Source organism: Ranitomeya imitator, chromosome 7 (assembly GCF_032444005.1).
Source record: "Ranitomeya imitator isolate aRanImi1 chromosome 7, aRanImi1.pri, whole genome shotgun sequence".
Taxonomy (NCBI): Eukaryota; Metazoa; Chordata; class Amphibia; order Anura; family Dendrobatidae; genus Ranitomeya; species Ranitomeya imitator.
This window is the reverse complement of record NC_091288.1, coordinates 20,150,728-20,171,136: the sequence shown is the minus strand read 5'-3', so window position 1 is coordinate 20,171,136 and position 20,409 is coordinate 20,150,728. Positions and strand designations below refer to the sequence as shown.

At 43.0% G+C, this 20,409-nt stretch overlaps 1 protein-coding gene across 1 annotated transcript in view; it reads left to right on the top strand.

The window, feature by feature from the left end:
* The window catches only part of LRP1B (LDL receptor related protein 1B), a 1,659,362-nt gene extending 1,639,156 nt beyond the window's left edge, over positions 1–20,206 (top strand). Inside the window, exons 87-91 of the mRNA XM_069732880.1 lie at positions 11,224–11,300; positions 12,630–12,720; positions 13,057–13,201; positions 16,633–16,731; positions 18,814–20,206. Coding sequence (XP_069588981.1) covers positions 11,224–11,300; positions 12,630–12,720; positions 13,057–13,201; positions 16,633–16,731; positions 18,814–18,954 — 553 coding nt within the window. The 3' untranslated portion in view covers positions 18,955–20,206. The remainder of the gene's footprint in view (positions 1–11,223; positions 11,301–12,629; positions 12,721–13,056; positions 13,202–16,632; positions 16,732–18,813) is intronic.
* The last annotated feature ends 203 nt before the right edge of the window (positions 20,207–20,409 follow it).

Sequence of the window (20,409 nt, the reverse complement as noted above, 5' to 3'; positions counted from 1 at the left end):
GGGGGCTGCCTTTTCCTTTGGGGTATTTCTCTGAGGCAAGGTAGGCTTATTTTCTATCTTCAGGCTAGTTAGTTTCTCAGGCTGTGACGAGTTGCATAGGCAGAGTTAGGCGCAATCCACGGCTGCCTCTAGTGTTGTTTTGGAGAGGATTAGGGATTGCGGTCTGCAGAGTTCCCACGTCTCAGAGCTCGTTCTATGATTTTGGGTTATTGTCAGATCACTGTATGTGCTCTGACCGCTATGTCCATTGTGGAACTTTATTGCCTTTCATAACAGGGATCTAAGTCCCGGACCGCTCGTGCACTCCAGGTTTGCCATATTTGCCAACAGTCAGGACATCTAGCCACCAGATGTCACCAGCGGTCGAGGAAACGTCAGTGTCTAGTGGTAGTAGGTGGAGGTGCACTAGACATGGCGACGTTTGCCTCCAAATTGTCCTTTAAGGGGACAATAACATTGGGCTCATCCTCTCACTCGGTAGAACTCTGCGTGGATTCTGGGGCGGAGGGCAATTTTATGTCTTCAGCCTTGGCCCAACGTCATGCAATTCCTCTGGTCATGCTATCTCAACCAGTAACGGTACGAGTGGTGAATGGGTCAACACTGCCCACACAGATTACACATCAAACTATCCCTTTTACTCTGTCCATGTCACCATCTCATCAGGAGATTATATCTCTACTCGTCATTCCTGAGGGAATTGATGAGGTTCTCTTGGGGATACCTTGGTTACGGTACCACTCTCCTCACATCGAGTAGTCCTCAGGCAGAATTCTGGGATGGAGTGAATCTTGTGGGAACAGGTGTCATCGAGAGTGCGTTCAGGTTGCTACTACAGAGGTACCCGCAGATCTTTCCTCTCTCCCCAAGCAATATTGGTCTTATGCAGACGTGTTCTCCAAAAAGGCAGCAGAGACCCTTCCGCCCCATCGCCCCTATGACTGTCCTATTGATCTCTTGCCTGGTGTTGAGCCTCCCCGGGGTCGAGTCTATCCATTATCTCTCCCGGAAATGGAGGCAATGTTTCAGTACATTCAAGAGAATCTGGCAAGAGGGTTCATCAGGAAGTCAGTGTCACCTGCTGGGGCAGGGTTCTTTTTCGTGCAGAAGAAGAATGGAGAACTACGTCCATGCATAGACTACAGGGGTCTTAATGCTATCACAGTTAAGAACAAATACCCTTTGCCTTTGATATCTGAGCTTTTCGATAGGCTTCGGGGAGCTAGAGTGTTTACTAAACTAGATCTGCGGGGTGCTTATAACCTGATTCGCATCCGTGAGGGGGACAAATGGAAAACGGCATTTAACACCAGAGATGGGCACTATGAGTATCTGGTGATGCCCTTCGGGCTCTGTAACGCACCTGCCGTTTTCCAAGACTTTGTCAACGACATCTTCCGGGATATGCTTTCCACCTCGGTTGTAGTCTATCTGGATGATATTCTCATCTTTCCTCCAGATATTGACTCCCACCGGAGAGATGTTGGCAGAGTCTTCGACCTCCTACGGGCAAACTCTCTTTATGCGAAGTTGGAGAAGTGTGTGTTTGAGCAGGAGTCCTTACCTTTCCTGGGCTATATCATCTCCGCCCAGGGATTGGCTATGGATCCTGCCAAACTACAGGCTGTGATGGACTGGCAAGAACCCCATTCACTTAAAGCGGTGCAGCGCTTTATGGGGTTCATTAATTATTACCGCCAGTTCATTCCCCATTTCTCAACTTTGGTAGCTCCCTTGGTAGCCCTCACCAAGAAGGGAGCAAATCCCAAAGTGTGGTCTGAAGAGGTCTCCAGGGCCTTTTCTTCTACTAAGTCTCATTTTGCTAGCGCTCCCATCCTACATCGTCCCGATGTCGATAAGCCGTTTATAATGGAGGTGGATGCCTCTTCCGTTGGTGCTGGAGCAGTCCTCTTCCAAAAGGATGCTCAAGGTCGGAAGCATCCGTGCTTCTTCTTCTCCAAGACCTTCACACCAGCGGAGAGGAATTATTCCATCGGGGACAGGGAGTTGCTAGCGATGAAATTGGCTTTCTCAGAGTGGAGACATCTCTTGGAGGGGGCTCGTTTTCCCTTTCAAGTTTTTACTGACCACAAAAATTTGCTATATTTGCAAACAGCCCAGCGGCTAAATTCTCGCCAGGCCAGATGGTCCTTATTCTTCTCCCGATTCCACTTCACCCTCCATTATCTCGCTGGGGAGAAGAACATTCGAGCTGATGCTCTTTCTCGCTCTGTTGTGTCATCTGAGGAGGAGGAAGGAGAGCCTCGGCTTATTGTTCCTTCTGAGAGCTTGAGAACCGTGGCTCTGATGTCGCTTGAGTCTGTGCCTCCGGGCAAGACTTTTGTGCCCATAAATTTGCGACCGGAGGTTCTCTCTTGGGCTCATTCCTCCAGGGTGGTTGGACACTTTGGGACAAAAAGGACATCTGAGCTGCTGGCGAGGACGTACTGGTGGCCGCATATGCTCCGAGATGTCAGAGATTACGTTCTGGCGTGTGTCTCATGCGCCAAAAATAAGTCTCCTCGACAACGGCTGTCTGGGTTACTCTATCCTATGCCGGTCGCAGACAGGCCATGGGAGATGATCGGGATGGACTTTGTGGTGGGTTTGCCCATGTCTCGCGGCTGTACCGTCATTTGGGTCGTTACCGATCATTTCTCAAAAATGGTGCATTTGGTGCCGCTCCCACGGTTACCTTCTGCACGGGCCTTGACAGCGTTGTTCATAAGACACGTCTTCCGCCTACACGGCATGCCAGACAAAATTGTCAGTGACCGGGGTCCCCAGTTTGCGTCTCGGTTTTGGAGAGAGCTTTGTCGTCTTCTCAGCATTGAGTTAAATCTCTCTTCCGTATATCATCCCGAGACGAATGGGTTGGTGGAGAGGGCCAATCAGACTCTGGTCACATATCTGCGACATTTTGTTTCTGCCAGGCAGGATGACTGGGCATCTTTATTACCATGGGCAGAGTTCGCCCTTAATAATGCTGTAGCTGACTCCACCGGTCAGACTCCTTTCCTCCTTAATTACGGCCAGCATCCACGGGTTCCTGTGCCTATGCCCGTGTCCTCTGCTGACTCCCGGGTGGCAGACTGGGCAGTGGAGGCACGGGACATTTGGGACCGCACTCAGGATGCCATTCGGGCCTCGAAGGAGAGAATGAGGTCCTCCGCCGATGCACATCGGCGCCCTGCCCCGACCTTTGCTACTGGCGATTTAGTGTGGCTCTCCGCCCGTAACATCAGGCTGCGTGTAGAGTCCACTAAGTTTGCACCTCGCTACTTGGGTCCCTTCAAGGTCCTCGAACAGGTTAATCCTGTGGTCTACCGTCTGGCCCTTCCGCCACGCCTGGGTATCACCGACACCTTTCATGTGTCCCTCTTGAAACCCGTGTATATGTCCCGGTTTTTCGAGTCGTCTGCTGGGACATCGGGTTCGTCTACGGACGATTATGAGGTGAACGCTATTTTGGGGTTCAAGGTGGTACGTGGCAAAAAATTTTATTTGGTAGACTGGAAGGGTTATGGCCCCGAGGACAGGTCCTGGGAGCCTGTTGAGCACATTCGGGCCCCGCAGCTCATTGCTGCCTTCGAACGTAGCGATGCCCAAGGAGGGGGGGATAATGTTAGGAGTCGAGTTTCCTCTGCTGCACAGGGGGAATTTCGATCCGTCTCCGCTGCGGTCTCCCATTCTTCTCCAGCTGCAGTGGAGTCTGCTCAGCAGGGACGTCGATCCCAGCGTCTCACTCAGTCTGACTCTGTGCGAAGAGTTACTGCTGCTTTTCCTGCTTCTGCCATTGAAGCCAGTGCTGGGCAGCTGCGAGTGGACGTTTCTGGATCTAAGTCCTGCTTTTCTCTGTCTGAGTATGCCCAGGGCAGGATCTCCCGTTGGAGATCGAGGGTCACATGCTCAGGTACTGCAGCACATCCCATTGGTCCTTTTGGCAGGTCCTGAATGGGCAAAACTTCTGTAGCTGTTTCCTGTGCTGCAGCTATATAAACTGTGCATGACCGCACGGCCATGCGCTAGTATTGTCTTGTAAATATGTGTGTGTGTTGTGAGTGAAAGTCGCTCTTTAAATAACCCTCCCTATTGAATGATTGTTCGCGGAAGGTGTATGTTTGCTATCTAGCGCCCGACTTATCCAACTGCACGTAACACACATTACAGCTACCAATTGCTGTGTCCGCCTGTACGGCGCCGTGCGCTTGCTCTGCGCTTTCCTGACCCAAGCCTGGGTGGTTAGTGGCGTCCATCAGTGCGGCACCGCACGCACTCTTGTGCCTTTATATTATTATTTAGTTTCCTTACACACCCAGTTGCGGTGTTGTGTGTTGTGAGTTCTGTTTTTGGGCTCCCTCTGGTGGTTACTTATGGTACTGGGTGACTTGTCTTTCCTGGGTTTCTGGGTTCCACCTGTTCCATCAGCATATGGGAGTTTCCTATTTAACCTGGCTTTGCTGGCATTTCCTCGCCAGTTACCAATGTATCCAGTGTGTCTTGTTACCTCTGCTCCCTGCTCCTAGAACCTTCTGGACAAGCTAAGTTTGGATTTTCCTGTTTTGTGTTTTGCTTAATTTGGTTTTTAGTCCAGCCTGCAGTTATGTGATTCTCTGCTGCTGGTTGCTCTAGTGGGCTGAAATTGCTTTTCATGTACCATGAGTTGGCACATGAGTTCAAGTAATTTCAGGATGGTTTTTTGAAGGGTTTTTCGCTGACCGCGCAGTTCACTTTTGTATCCTCTGCTATCTAGCTTTAGCGGGCCTCATTTTGCTGAAACTGTTTTCATACTACGTATGTGCTTTCCTCTCATTTCACCGTCATTATATGTGGGGGGCTGCTATTTGCTGTGGGGTATTTCTCTGGAGGCAAGAGAGGTCTGTGTTTCTTCTGATAGGGGAAGTTAGATCTTCGGCTGGAGCGAGACGTCTAGGATCATCGTAGGCACGTTCCCCGGCTACTTTTATTTGTGTGTTAGGTTTAGGGTCGCGGTCAGCTCAGGTTCCATCGCCCTAGAGCTTGTTTGTATCTGTGCTTGTCATTTTTGTGATCCCCTGCCATTGGGATCATGACAGTATAACCGGCCCACAAAGTGTTTATTGTATTGGCTGAAGTAGGAGGATAAGTAGTCTGAGGAAGTTTTTTTTTTTTTTTTTTTTCCCCTTTCCCTCAGAGTTTGCTGCCTAGCCTTATTGCAGCCTGGCTACTTCCTCCTCCTCTTAATCTTTGAATGGCTCTGATCTCAGCTGTTTATCATGGACGTCCAGAGTTTGGCTTCCAGCCTGAATAATCTTGCCGCTAAGGTTCAAGATATACAGGATTTTGTTGTACATGCTCCTATGTCTGAACCTAGAATTCCTGTCCCAGAGTTTTTTTCTGGAGATAGATCTCGTTTTCTGAATTTTAGGAACAATTGCAAGTTGTTTCTTTCTTTGAAATCTCGCTCCTCTGGAGACCCTGCTCAGCAAGTCAAGATAATTATATCTTTGCGGCGGGGTGACCCTCAGGATTGGGCATTTGCATTGGCACCAGGGGACCCTGCGTTGCTTAATGCGGATGCGTTTTTTCTGGCATTGGGTTTGCTCTATGAGGAACCTAACCAAGAGATTCAGGCTGAAAAAGCTTTGTTGGCCCTCTCTCAGGGGCAAGATGAAGCAGAAATTTATTGTCAAAAATTTCGGAAGTGGTCGGGACTTACTCAGTGGAATAAGTGCGCTCTGGCTGCAAAGTTTAGAGATGGCCTTTCTGAGGCCATTAAAGATGTTATGGTGGGGTTCCCTGCGCCTGCTGGTCTGAATGAGTCTATGACTATGGCTGTTCAGATTGATCGGCGTTTACGGGAGAGCAAACCTGTGCATCATTTGGCGGTGTCGTCTGAACCGTCACCTGAGATAATGCAATGTGATAGAATTCAGTCCAGAAGTGTACGGCAAAAGTATAGGCGGAAAAAAGGGTTGTTCTTTTATTGTGGTGATTCAGCTCATGTTATATCAGCATGCTCTAAACGCACAAAAAAGGTTGATAAGTCTGTTGCCATTAGTACTTTACAGTCTAAGTTCATTCTGTCTGTGACTCTGATTTGTTCATTATCATCCATTTCCGTCGATGCCTATGTGGATTCAGGCGCTGCCCTGAGTCTTATGGATTGGTCATTTGCCAATCGCTGTGGGTTTAGTCTGGAGCCTCTGGAAGTCCCTATTCCTTTGAAGGGAATTGACTCTACACCTTTGGCTATGAATAAACCTCAGTACTGGACACAAGTGACCATGCGTATGACTCCCGTTCATCAGGAGGTGATTCGCTTCCTGGTACTGTATAATTTGCATGATCTTCTAGTACTTGGTCTGCCATGGTTACAAACTCATAATCCAGTCCTTGACTGGAAATCAATGTCTGTGTTAAGCTGGGGTTGTCAGGGGGGTCATGATGATGCACCTCCGATTTCTATCGCTTCATCTACTCCTTCTGAGATTCCTGTGTTTTTGTCTGACTATCGGGATGTTTTTGAGGAGCCTAAGCTCAGTTCGCTTCCTCCTCACAGGATTGCGATTGTGCTATAAATTTAATTCCAGGCAGTAAATTTCCTAAAGGTCGTTTGTTCAATCTGTCAGTGCCAGAGCATACTGCTATGCGGGATTATGTTAAGGAGTCCTTGGAAAAGGGACATATCCGTCCATCTTTGTCCCCTTTGGGAGCAGGTTTTTTTTTCGTGGCCAAAAAAGATGGTTCCTTGAGGCCTTGTATAGATTATCGTCTTTTGAATAAGATTACCGTAAAATATCAGTATCCTTTGCCATTGTTGACTGATTTGTTTGCTCGCATTAAGGGGGCTAAATGGTTCACTAAGATTGATCTTCGGGGTGCGTATAATCTTATACGAATAAAGCAAGGTGATGAGTGGAAAACCGCATTTAATACGCCTGAGGGCCATTTTGAGTATTTGGTAATGCCTTTTGGACTTTCTAATGCTCCTTCAGTCTTCCAGTCCTTTATGCACGATATTTTCCTTGAATATCTGGATAAATTTATGATTGTGTATTTGGATGATATTTTGGTTTTTTCTGATGACTGGGAGTCTCATGTTCAGCAGGTCAGGAAGGTGTTTCAGGTCCTGCGGGCCAATTCCTTGTTTGTAAAAGGCTCAAAGTGTCTCTTTGGAGTCCAGAAGATTTCTTTCTTGGGGTATATTTTTTCCCCTTCTACTATTGAGATGGATCCCGTCAAGGTTCAGGCTATTTGTGACTGGACGCAGCCTACATCTCTTAAGAGTCTACAGAAGTTCTTGGGCTTTGCTAATTTCTATCGTCGTTTTATAACTAATTTTTCTAGTGTTGTTAAGCCTTTGACGGATTTGACTAAGAAGGGTGCTGATGTTGCTAATTGGTCTCCTGCGGCTGTGGAGGCCTTTCAGGAACTTAAGCGCCGGTTTTCTTCTGCTCCTGTGTTGCGTCAGCCAGATGTTTCGCTCCCTTTTCAGGTTGAGGTTGATGCTTCCGAGATTGGAGCGGGGGCGGTTTTGTCACAGAGAAGCTCCGATGGCTCAGTGATGAAGCCATGCGCGTTTTTTTCTAGAAAGTTTTCGCCGGCTGAGCGGAATTATGATGTTGGTAATCGGGAACTTTTGGCCATGAAGTGGGCATTTGAGGAGTGGCGTCATTGGCTAGAGGGTGCTAGACATCGTGTGGTGGTCTTGACTGATCACAAAAATTTGATTTACCTTGAGTCTGCCAGGCGTCTGAATCCTAGACAGGCTCGTTGGTCACTGTTTTTCTCTCGTTTCAATTTTGTGGTTTCATACCTGCCAGGTTCAAAGAATGTGAAGGCGGATGCTCTTTCTAGGAGTTTTGTGCCTGACTCCCTTGGAAATTCTGAGCCCTCTGGTATCCTTAGGGATGGGGTGATTTTGTCTGCTGTCTCCCCAGACTTGCGACGTGCTTTGCAGGAGTTTCAGGCGGGTAAACCTGATCGTTGTCCGCCTGAGAGACTGTTTGTTCCGGATAATTGGACCAGTAGAGTCATCTCCGAGGTCCATTCTTCTGCGTTGGCAGGTCATCCTGGAATATTTGGTACTAGAGACTTGGTGGCCAGGTCTTTTTGGTGGCCTTCCTTGTCGAGGGATGTGCGTTCTTTTGTGCAGTCTTGTGAGGTTTGCGCTCGGGCTAAGCCTTGCTGTTCTCGGGCCAGTGGATTGTTGTCACCTTTGCCTATCCCGAAGAGGCCTTGGACGCACATTTCCATGGACTTTATTTCGGATCTCCCTGTCTCTCAAAAAATGTCCGTCATCTGGGTTGTGTGTGATCGCTTTTCTAAAATGGTTCATCTGGTACCCTTGCCTAAGTTGCCTTCCTCCTCTGAGTTGGTCCCTCTGTTTTTTCAGAATGTGGTTCGTTTGCATGGGATTCCTGAGAACATCGTTTCTGACAGGGGATCCCAGTTTGTGTCTAGATTTTGGCGGACGTTCTGTGCTAAGATGGGCATTGATTTGTCCTTTTCGTCTGCATTCCATCCTCAGACGAATGGCCAGACTGAACGAACTAATCAGACCTTGGAAACTTATTTAAGGTGTTTTGTTTCTGCTGATCAGGATGACTGGGTTACCTTTTTGCCGCTGCCGAGTTTGCCCTTAATAATCGGGCTAGTTCTGCTACCTTGGTTTCTCCTTTCTTTTGTAATTCGGGGTTTCATCCTCGTTTTTCCTCTGGTCAGGTGGAACCTTCTGATTGTCCTGGAGTGGACATGGTGGTGGATAGGTTGCATCGGATTTGGAGTCATGTGGTGGACAATTTGAAGTTGTCCCAGGAGAAGGCTCAGCAGTTTGCTAATCGCCGTCGCCGCGTGGGTCCTCGACTTCTTGTTGGTGACTTGGTGTGGTTGTCTTCTCGTTTTGTTCCTATGAAGGTCTCTTCTCCTAAGTTCAAGCCTCGGTTCATCGGTCCCTATAGGATCTTGGAAATTCTTAACCCTGTGTCGTTTCGTTTGGATCTCCCGGCATCGTTTGCTATTCATAATGTGTTCCATCGGTCGTTGTTGCGGAAGTATGAGGTACCTGTTGTTCCTTCGCTTGAGCCTCCTGCTCCAGTGCTGGTGGAGGGAGAATTGGAGTATGTTGTGGAGAAGATCTTGGATTCTCGTGTTTCCAGACGGAAACTCCAGTATTTGGTCAAGTGGAAGGGTTATGGTCAGGAGGATAATTCTTGGGTGGTTGCCTCGGATGTTCATGCTGATGATTTGGTTCGCGCTTTTCATAGGGCTCATCCTGGTCGCCCTGGTGGTTCTCGTGAGGGTTCGGTGACCCCTCCTCAAGGGGGGGGTACTGTTGTGAGTTCTGTTTTTGGGCTCCCTCTGGTGGTTACTTATGGTACTGGGTGACTTGTCTTTCCTGGGTTTCTGGGTTCCACCTGTTCCATCAGCATATGGGAGTTTCCTATTTAACCTGGCTTTGCTGGCATTTCCTCGCCGGTTACCAATGTATCCAGTGTGTCTTGTTACCTCTGCTCCCTGCTCCTAGAACCTTCTGGACAAGCTAAGTTTGGATTTTCCCGTTTTGTGTTTTGCTTAATTTGGTTTTTAGTCCAGCCTGCAGTTATGTGATTCTCTGTTGCTGGTTGCTCTAGTGGGCTGAAATTGCTTTTCATGTACCATGAGTTGGCACATGAGTTCAAGTAATTTCAGGATGGTTTTTTGAAGGGTTTTTCGCTGACCGCGCAGTTCACTTTTGTATCCTCTGCTATCTAGCTTTAGCGGGCCTCATTTTGCTGAAACTGTTTTCATACTACGTATGTGCTTTCCTCTCATTTCACCGTCATTATATGTGGGGGGCTGCTATTTGCTGTGGGGTATTTCTCTGGAGGCAAGAGAGGTCTGTGTTTCTTCTGATAGGGGAAGTTAGATCTTCGGCTGGAGCGAGACGTCTAGGATCATCGTAGGCACGTTCCCCGGCTACTTTTATTTGTGTGTTAGGTTTAGGGTCGCGGTCAGCTCAGGTTCCATCGCCCTAGAGCTTGTTTGTATCTGTGCTTGTCATTTTTGTGATCCCCTGCCATTGGGATCATGACAGTTGTGCCAGCAAGTGTCTAATCGGATTTCAATCCTAGTTGGGGTTGAATTCGCTGACTTCTTGCTCGCGCTCTATGTGCGGTACCGCGGTCCTGTGACGCAACAGGATCGCTTCCTTCACGCAGGGTGAAGTTAACTCGTGCGTGTATACTTATAGTACCGCCATATAGTCCGTCTTACTAGCAGCAGGGTTTTTACCTGCACGGTGGACCTCGGACTGCGAACGCACATAGTTCCATTTCATCTTGTACTTGGTGCGTTCCGCCAGTCCTTAACAGAGAATACTCTGAACTATGAATAAGAACCAGTTGGTTTGAAATGCGTTAGGCCATGAGTTTCCTGGGTTACTTGCCTTTTTTTTTAAACTAATTGTTTTATACCATAAATTTAAACATGTTATACATTAAATATTTTTGTTTTTAAATAAATATTTGCCGATGGATCTGTTGCTGGATTTCTTTCCCTTTTTGTGGTGTTATAGGTCCTTGCACTGTGAACTTCCATTGGCCTCTGCTAGAGGTGACAGTTGATTGGTGAGGACACTGGGGCTTTAACCACCACCAATGTGATATTGATGACTTATCCAAAGCATAGATCAACAGGATCTTAGTCCTGGCCAACCCCTGTAGCACTTTTGCCTCTAAGATGTATGATGGCTGACTAAGACGAAAAAAAAGAGCCTTCTTGTCGAAAAGTTGGGTGTGAATGCAGCTTATCTGCAGTCCAATCACAATAGATATTGCTGGTGCTTTTTCTAGGTAGGAAAAAAATAGCCCCTTTCTTTCCAATTTTATACAACTACCAAGGTCATTTAGTAGTCATTCTAGCATCATTGACTGTCAATAGTTGGGTTCTAGTCAATGCATAATATAGCTAATAACAGTCTGGCAGAGCCATAAAGTATTCACGGTGGTGCCTGCAATCAAATTCCTACTCTGGCTTATATCAAAGGTGGAAATGAAAGTTAATGATTGGACATTAACATGATCTGATTCAACATTTTGCAAAAGTTTGAAACAAATCTCCTTAAACAAAAGCTTCATTCTTTATATTTTGCATTACGTGTCAGATTTTCAGATTGTTGAGCTTTTATGACATACATTTTAGCAGGTTAGTTGGCTCACAGCTGGCATTCATTAATTTCACTGTTTAATTGGATCTTTGTAGATGTTCAGCCAACTGGTCAGGAAAGCAGTGCGAGAGGCCGGCTCCCAAGAGCAGTAAGTCTGACAATGCCGGATCAAGTAAGTATCTCAAATTAGCGTCCACCGTGGCTGCAAACGTATTCTTGAACTGCTCTTCTAATGTGAACAAGATCCGGACTTATCAGTAATTATGACTTAGAAGTTCTAAGTAAAGTGTAGTTCAATTTTTATTATCTTATCTATAGGATGATATTTATTTAGAGTTTTTTCTTAACTGGATCTTCGCATCTAAGGGCAGGTACAGACAACTGTATTATCGGTCCAAGTGATCAGACACTCACACTCAGAACACTGTTATTCTATGGGGCATGCGAATGTCCAATTTTTAGTAGGACAGAGACTGTCCAAGATAAAAATCGCTGCATATCCGAGTTTGATCCAACACCATGCAAGTCAATGAGTGAGTGAAAATCACCGGACTGCATCCGTATTGGCGAAAACCTATATATAACATTATTTTACCTAAACAATGAATGCAATAAAGTAAAAAACATAAAAAGAAAAGAAAATGTATGGTTATGGGCAAAACAGATTATAGATATTCATTACTGCTATCCTGTCATACACTATCGGTATTGTTTATTCAGTATTTTAGTGCCTAATCACTCAATGGCTAAGCTGTGAGTTGTGACCACTTCTCACTATTCAGACAAAATAACCGCTGCATTCCCTGCCTCGACTTTTATTCAGACTATTATAGTCCCTCCTAGGGTCCCGTGCACATGACCATACTAATGGTCCAAGTGTGATCCATCAAAACATTTTATTCTGTGGGGTCGTGCGCATGTCCAATATTTTCCTCTAATCAAGCCAGTCCAAGGAAAAAATAGCAGCAAGTCAATGCAATTGGTTTTGATGGGTAGCACTTGTTCCAGTGTTATTCTATAGTGCTGTGCACATATCTGATTTTTCCCTCTAACCTCTCAGGGCATGATTTGCCTCCAAGAATCTGCTGGCCCTTGCCCATTTATGTCTGAGTCCCTTGGGCCACACTCGGATGACATCTGTGTGTAGTCCGATTTTCACAGGCTTACATAGTGGAGAAGCTGGAGAAACTTTTTTTTTTCTCGAGAAAATCGCATCCCACTCAACCAATTTTCTCGGATGGAGAGAAATTGGTCTTGTGACCTTACGCTAAAGCTCTATTTAGTTTATATTTATTAATTTTACGGTATCCATGGCACAAACCAATATGTAGGTTACTGATGAAAGACGTACTGATTTTATATTTATTTCCTAAACTAAAGATATACCACCGGTTTTACAGTTCTTAGAATTTTAGTTGTTCTTGTATAGCATTTTGCAAGTCCTCTTGCATTTTTTATATATATATCATTTCCTAATATCAACGTTTATCCTTCTTCATAGGAAGTATTGCAATTATTGTGCCACTTGTTCTCCTCGTGACTTTAATAACCACTTTGGTTATTGGGCTCATACTATGTAAAAGAAGGAGAAGGTAAGTTATGCACATGAGATAAAATAGAGTGGTTGTCATACTAAAAGGCTGCGTTCACAAGTTGGAAACAAGTTGCATACTTTAGCCACATTTGTAGTGTTAACATTTTTGCCATGATTTTCAAACATTGTGGCAAAAAACACCGCGATTGTAGAAAAAAATATAATCATGTGAGCACAGTCTTATAGTCCTTTTTCTAAATTAGTTGTACTTAAGTTTCTACAAGTTGATAGAATATTTTCTCGATTAGCATTATTAATCACTAAAACACCGATGTGAAGTTTCTACTTCAAATTAACGTTTTTTTCTTCTTTCTTTTTAACAAAATAACTGTAGGGCAAAAACTATCAGAAGACAACCAATAATCAACGGAGGAATGAATGTTGAAATTGGAAATCCATCTTATAACATGTATGAGGTGGACCATGACCACAACGATGGGACGATACTAGACCCAAATTTCATCATCGAACTAGACAAGGTAAAGTAGCTGTTTTCTTGACTTGATTTGACTTGGCTTAGACTTGTAATGTGATGATCTTTGCACCATAGCAAAAAAAAGAATGAACGTCCTGGAAAATCCCTTTTATTTATAGGTTTAGCTTTCCTAAAAGTATTTTAAGATTTATCAATTGCAACCAATTAATAGCAACTTATGAGCATCATAGGTTCAATATAAAAAAGGGAAATGGGATTTCCTCCTTGTGCCATTTGTGTCCGACAAACAAACATATTGACTTTGGAGCACTAAAAGAAGAACCACGTAGGCTTATTATAAAGAAAAGTATACTCTATATTACCTCCTCTTCATTTTCAGACAAACATGCAATCCATGCATATGTCGAACAGCCGCGAGACTAGCAGGTGCGGGGACTCGGGGACTTGACCATATTTTTTGAGCATGCCGAAGTCTCTTGGTTTGCACCCAAGCATGTTCGGATAACACCTTATTCGATCACATTCGCGCATCACTACTGCCAACCAATACAAAAAAGCAAACATGTAAGATATGTCTAGAAATGCTTAGCTGACAATATAATCCAACATTGCATCCGTTGTGTTGAGTATGTCGGAATTTTGGGAACCTACAGGATAGGTAGGATGTCACAAAATTTAGCAAACATTTCTACAACACAATCCAGTCTTTCCTTTAAAATATTTGTGAAAATCGTTATTTTATAACCAGTAAAATGGCACAGAAACAGACCACAAAGTAGGGCAGGACAAAACCTACGCGTTTTGAACATCACTATTTTTTGTTCATGGTATAATGTAAATGTACCATGTGCAAACATTCCCACATCCCTCTCAATGAGTTCTTAAAGTAAGAAGGCATGAATAAATATATTGTGTTTCGAGCAACCTGCAGGTGGAGTGACCCCAATATATTTTTGTGCCATGTTTTTGGATGTGAAATAAGGAATATTTTTTTGAATATTTTAAAGAAAATGCAAAAATGCTTGCGGAAAATTTCACTTTATTGTGTCCACCCTTGCCTTTTCCTTAATTTATTGACTGTGTTGTTAACATCCCAACAAGTAGGTGTTCACTTATAGGCAGGATGAACACACCATTTGTGCAACATACGCACTTCACAGGGGTACAAGAGGTAAGGGTGCCACTATCACCTCCAAAACAGGTGGGATTTTGCATTACTTATGAGCTATTGGACTGCAAAGGGCCCATATATTGCTCTTGCTCAGGGGCTTCTTCTGTCTGTGTCTGGATGTGCCTTTAAAGAAGGAAAAGTACAGCTGATTAGGGCGCTAATTAGGGCGCTGATTAGAAAATAAACTTCTTTACTTGGTCATTATCTCCTCACAAAGCTTTTCTGCGGCCAGGATGTGTCTGGATGTTCCTTTAGGCACATACATCATAAATATCTCCCAACAAAGTGACGTTAATTTTCTTTTTAAAAATGATCACGTTGGCTCACTCATCTTAGACTATGTTGGAAGGAAAGGTGACGGAGGAAATATCTGTAGCTTGGATTTTCTTTTGCAAGTACAGTACAGTAAGTCATACTATTGTGCTGGCCACTAAAAGTGGCTTCTCCTCACTGGCACTGAACCTATAAGATGGACGTTCTGAGAGAGAATGAAAAGAGCAGGGGAAGGAATGTGTAACAGAAATAATGCATCTAAACACAGAACAATTTAAAAAAAAAAATATCATCATCCCAAAATGCCCTGCTTTTGCCTTGTGTGAGAGAGGAACACAATCTTTAATCCTTGCATAACTTTTCATTTTTCTTCGTTTTACAGAGAAGATGAAAATTATTAAATAAAATAACAATTCTGATTTGCCCTTCAGAACTAATTATTACTTTACATATAAACTTAACAATAAATAAATGATGATGGAGTTTTGAAAGTTATTTTCCGATTCTTCGTGTGGCCCTTGAGTAATAAAATACAATTTAACCTTTCCATTTAATTTGTTTGCATTCACGTGTACCTTCACATCGTTGTAGCGCACTGACTACGCTCATGGGTTTAATTGTATCTGCCACACATATAGCTAGAAAGTAAAATGTTCAGTATTCGGCCAAACATTTTTTAAATGCCAAAGTAAAATTACATTTTTTTTTTTACGTCGAGTGCAAATCCTTTATTTTTTGTGTAGCTTATTATGCTTGTTATTGAAATCATTTCCCATTATGCATAGGTACGGTTTGCCTGGGAAGGTAAAGTAAGTGGAAATAGATGACAGGTTTGGTCTAATGGACTCAATAACAAAACAGGGCGAAGAATAACACATTGTACTTTACAGTCATTTAACAATTTTAAATCAAGCTTCAGAACATAAAAGCTTCTTCTGGCTAGCTAGTGATTTGCGGGAAAGTCTCGGTGGATCCAGTTGGCACACAAGCAGCATATTATCTCCTCTTAACACTCTTCAAATATGTAACAGTAATTTTGTTTTCTCTAAATAATGATTACATTTTTTTATTCAAATGTGGGTAGCATGGCTGAAATCTCTCCGATGGGCATCTAAGCGGATCTCACGTCGGCCTGTGCCTTTCTGTCACCCTATGAAAGAGCATCATAGATTTGCACTGTTTGGCTAATAGGGGCATATATTTTATGAGTTCTCTCCCTTCCCTTCTTACAGTAATTGACAGACTGGTATGGGCAGGCAGAGGACCAGGTGGGAGAGGGCTGGAGTAGAGTTGAGCGAATCTCTCAAAATTCACTCCAATTTTGGGAAATTCAAATTTATTCGGCTGAGATGGTGGTTATAAAACACTAATCGATTGTACTTACCTGTCCTCAGCTTCCCCATATATTTTTTGCCACTGCAGTTCACCATCCAGTCGTCCTATCTCTTCTTTTCAGACTTCTTGTTCCAGAACTTCCGGCATCACCACTAACTAGGCCTTAGTCAAATAATGACATGCATTGTGTCCAAAGTGACTACATAGCCCCAGTCAGTGGCATCGGAAGATCAAGGGAACAAGAAGTAGGCTTAAGTAGAGTGACTGTCTGGGGAACCATGGCAGTAGGACAGGTGGAGATAAGTTTATGGTTTTTATTAACCCCTTCTTGTCCCTTAGAATCCAGCACAATGGCGATCTGTTGAATTTGTACAAAATATGTGTTTGGTTTTTTTTTACATTGGAGCTCTATCAATTTACTGTATATGTAATTAATGTATATACATATAAAAAAAATCATAGTAACATAGTTAGTAAGGCCGAAAAAAGACATTTGTCCATCCAGTTCAGCCTATATTCCATCATAATAAATCCCCAGATCTACGTCCTTCTACAGAACCTAATAATTGTATGATACAATATTGTTCAGTTTCATAATTTTTCACAAGAAAAAAAATATATTTTTTGAGAAATATAAATGATATGGTAAGGTTTCATAATTCTCTGAAATTAATACATGTATTATTTACGTACAGTCCAGATTCATAGCAGGTGGGCCGGCAGCTTTCAAATTGGCCCATAACGCACCGCCTATCTACCTAAATTCAGATCTGAAAGGACCACTAGCACCAGGGGTGAGAAGGACATCGTCTGCTATGTGATGCATTTTCATTGCATGGTTTATTTGAATTTTTCCCTTAAGTTTAATTTTACAATTTCATCTTGAACCAGTGGTGCTTGTGTTTGTGTTCATGTTCCTTGTGGGTATGTTTGTTTTATTTGTTTAACTTGGTCGTCTGAAAGCCTGCTTATCTTATATCTGGGTACTATGTCACCTTGGCATTGCCAAATTTGCACTTTAGTAAAACAGGTATTTATATATTTGATTTGTCTATGAGAAAACAAAAAAACACAAAATCCTTAAAAAAATCAGGCATATAGCTATACAATATACAGACATAGTGGACTAGGGATGCTTTATTATTAAAGTTGACCTCTTCAGATCTTCAATTTCCAAATATATCAAATATTAAATGTTAGTATATGCAACTGAATCTATAAAGCCACTTCCTCTGGTTCTCATACTCTCCGCCTGCCCACAAGTGTGTCTTTCAATCCATATGGCTACAGATGGAAGAAAAAGTAATGAAATATCTCAGTCTGCAATCTTAGATGAAATGCATTGCACATACAGATTATTAGTTTCCTTCCTGACGAGGACCTGCAAGAGTGGCTGAGAAAATTGGCACATGTTCAAGTTCGCCCATATTATGAAACAGACAGAAGTGAGGCAGAAGGATATGCAGCATAGGGGGCACGGCTTCAGATATAATGAAGCAGAATATCCAATAATAATTCATTAACTCGTTATTAAAGGTTTAATTTTTATTATATATATTTGGAAATCGTACACTAGAATGGCCAACACTTTTTAAAAGCCGCAACAATATTAGGCTATGTTTACATGTCAATATATCCTTCCCGTTTGAATGTTCCTATTGAAACAGACTAATGGAACACATGGAGGCAGAGGCATCCAATTGATATATATGGGGTCCATCTGGTTCTCGTTTGGGCCACTAGATTTGAATAAAAAGATTCACAGGACTCTGGTCCACTGGCCACATCGATAATTTGTATCTGCTGACCAAAGCCCTGTGAGCTGCCTCCTACCTGCCAGAGCTTCTGAAGCATCTTCTGATTAGTATGCCCAACACAATGTCACGTGTTTCTTGCCACAATGATGTCATGCTGGGCCTACAAATCAGAAGAGGTGTTAGGGATTCTAGTAGGAAAGAGGCAGTTTACAAGGCTCTGGTGGGCAGCTGATGTGACGTGCAAATCTTTCTGATCATCTTGTAAGGATACACTCGCTAGCAGGCAGCTAGTAGCATTCACACAAACTCCTATTTTCTTCTACTAAACGAGGTTTATTGAAGTGTATACATTTCCAGAAGAACAGAAAGAAAACAGTCTTTCTCCATCATAAATTTACAAAATATATGAAACAGTCCATATACCCGACATAGGTTTCACAGACCTAGTCAGCCTCTAGCAGAGCAGACCAGTATATCAGGTGTTTCCACCTCTACTCGCAGACACCTAATGAGGCAGCTCAGTTTCCTTTTAAAAGGGCTGCAAAGACTGGATAGGAGAATAGGGATTACCAGTCCCACCCAGCTCTTCCAGTCATTCCTAAAACCCAGACCCAAAATCCAAGCCCACTAAAATAAACTATCTTTGCTGGAGCCTACATCTCTACGCCACCAAGGCTAGCCACCTCAGTGACACATATGGTACCTCCCATCCAGGACTTGTCCACCTGCAAGCTTACAATCTCCCATTAGCTTACAAAATGAAATGCACAGATGTGTCCAATCTCAACTTTTTCCAAATTTTGCAAATATGTAACCATACAACTTCATTAAATTTTGGTGACAAGCTAGCAACATTCTTGACAATTTTCATAGCACCTCACATATAGACACACTTACCATAAAGAACTCCTGTCAAAAGTATCAAGAAATCATGTTATTTTTGCCAACTTATCATCAGGAGCAATTCAATTCAGGATATGTAGAGCCAAGAGGAAAAGTAATTTATTTCAAGATCAGCACAAGATAAGCAGAGTATTTCATCATCTACTTTATGTTTTACAACTGTGATTTATACTTTCATTTGAACTTTTTCTTCTTTCTCCATTTATTGTTTCACAGCCAACAAATTACTCCAACCCAGTTTATGCAAAACTTTTTGTGGAAGGACACAATTGTCGGAATTCCTTAATCAGCGTAGAAGAAAGACGAGAACTTCTTCCAAAGAAAATCGAAAATACGATCCGGGAGACTGTGGCTTAATACCTGCTGTTCCGTTACCTTTTATACTCTGTATAAATGTATAAAATATTACTTTTCTATGTACCAACAGTATTATAATTGTTTTGTCATCAGCATTACCTCTTTTTTCATTTTCTTTGTTTTGCTGATGACTAGACTGACCATTTGTATGGTATTTTTATGAAAAATAAACTGCACTACAGTACGATTTAAACTATAAATGCTGCTGTTATAGGAAATCATTTTATTTCTTAAAATCCTAAAAGGACAAATTATTCCTCCGTAGAGGAAGGGCAACGAGAAATCCATTTTTTAAGAACAATTTTTTTCAATATTAGCTTTTTCTTTTTAGAAATTAAAAGCAATGGGAACTTTCTTTGATATGGGTTTGAATTATGGAAACATGGACCCGGAGCGTCTCTTGCGTCCAATGGAAATCCAGTATTCTGTGTGATGGGGGACGTAGATTTTAGACTACCATAGCAAAATAGGCAAGCACTTGGCTGTCAACCATGATTTTCCTTATACATGCCGATGATCTAAATGTCTATCAGTCTTTCTTTAGAATAGTTCACAAATAATAGAATTCAGCAATCGGAATATTTGGTGTGAGGCTAAGTAGAATTTTTAGGCGAAAACAAATCTAACGTACAACTATATATTTGCTAATATTTTCCGAATTCTTTATGCAGACAGAAGAGCCATGTGAATAAAGCCTGTAACTCGGTACTACATAGCCGATGGACTGGCAGCAAAGCCTCTTGGGGAAATTGATCTGTATTATGGCATTCGGTTGACCATGTCATGACTCTTTTTCCGGAGGATTCACACAGCATTACTCTGGGGCTTGATGGGTGCATCAATGTGCGGAGCCATAATATATTCATGGGCAAAAGGCTTTAAAGGGAACTTGTCATGTAACAAAACGCTGTTGACCTGCAGATATAGGGTAAACCTGTAGGTTAATATCATACTGAAGCTGCCTGGAACCCGCCGAGAGAGTCCCGCTGCCAGGAGGAAATTAACTTTATGCCTCCTGGCAACTTTGGGAATTCAGTTGTAGAGTTGCGACCAACTTGGCTTCAGTCTCCGTTTTTTTGGATCGTGAGCGGCTGCTGCAACTTTATAGGGTTTACACTTTTTGGTACTGACTGACAGCCGGCACAATGCTGAGCTGTCTACCGGGAGGCATAAAATTAATTTCCACCAGATGGACTCTGTGTGGATGCCGGGTAGCCTTAGAATGCTATCAACCTGCCGATTAGCCCATATAGTAACATAGTAACATAGTTAGTAAGGCCGAAAAAAGACATTTGTCCATCCAGTTCAGCCTATATTCCATCATAATAAATCCCCAGATCTACGTCCTTCTACAGAACCTAATAATTGTATCTACAGGTTAATAGTATGTTTTTAACACAGTAGGTCCCCTTTAAATTGAATTTCATTGTTTGCCTAGATTTTTCTTTTTTACAG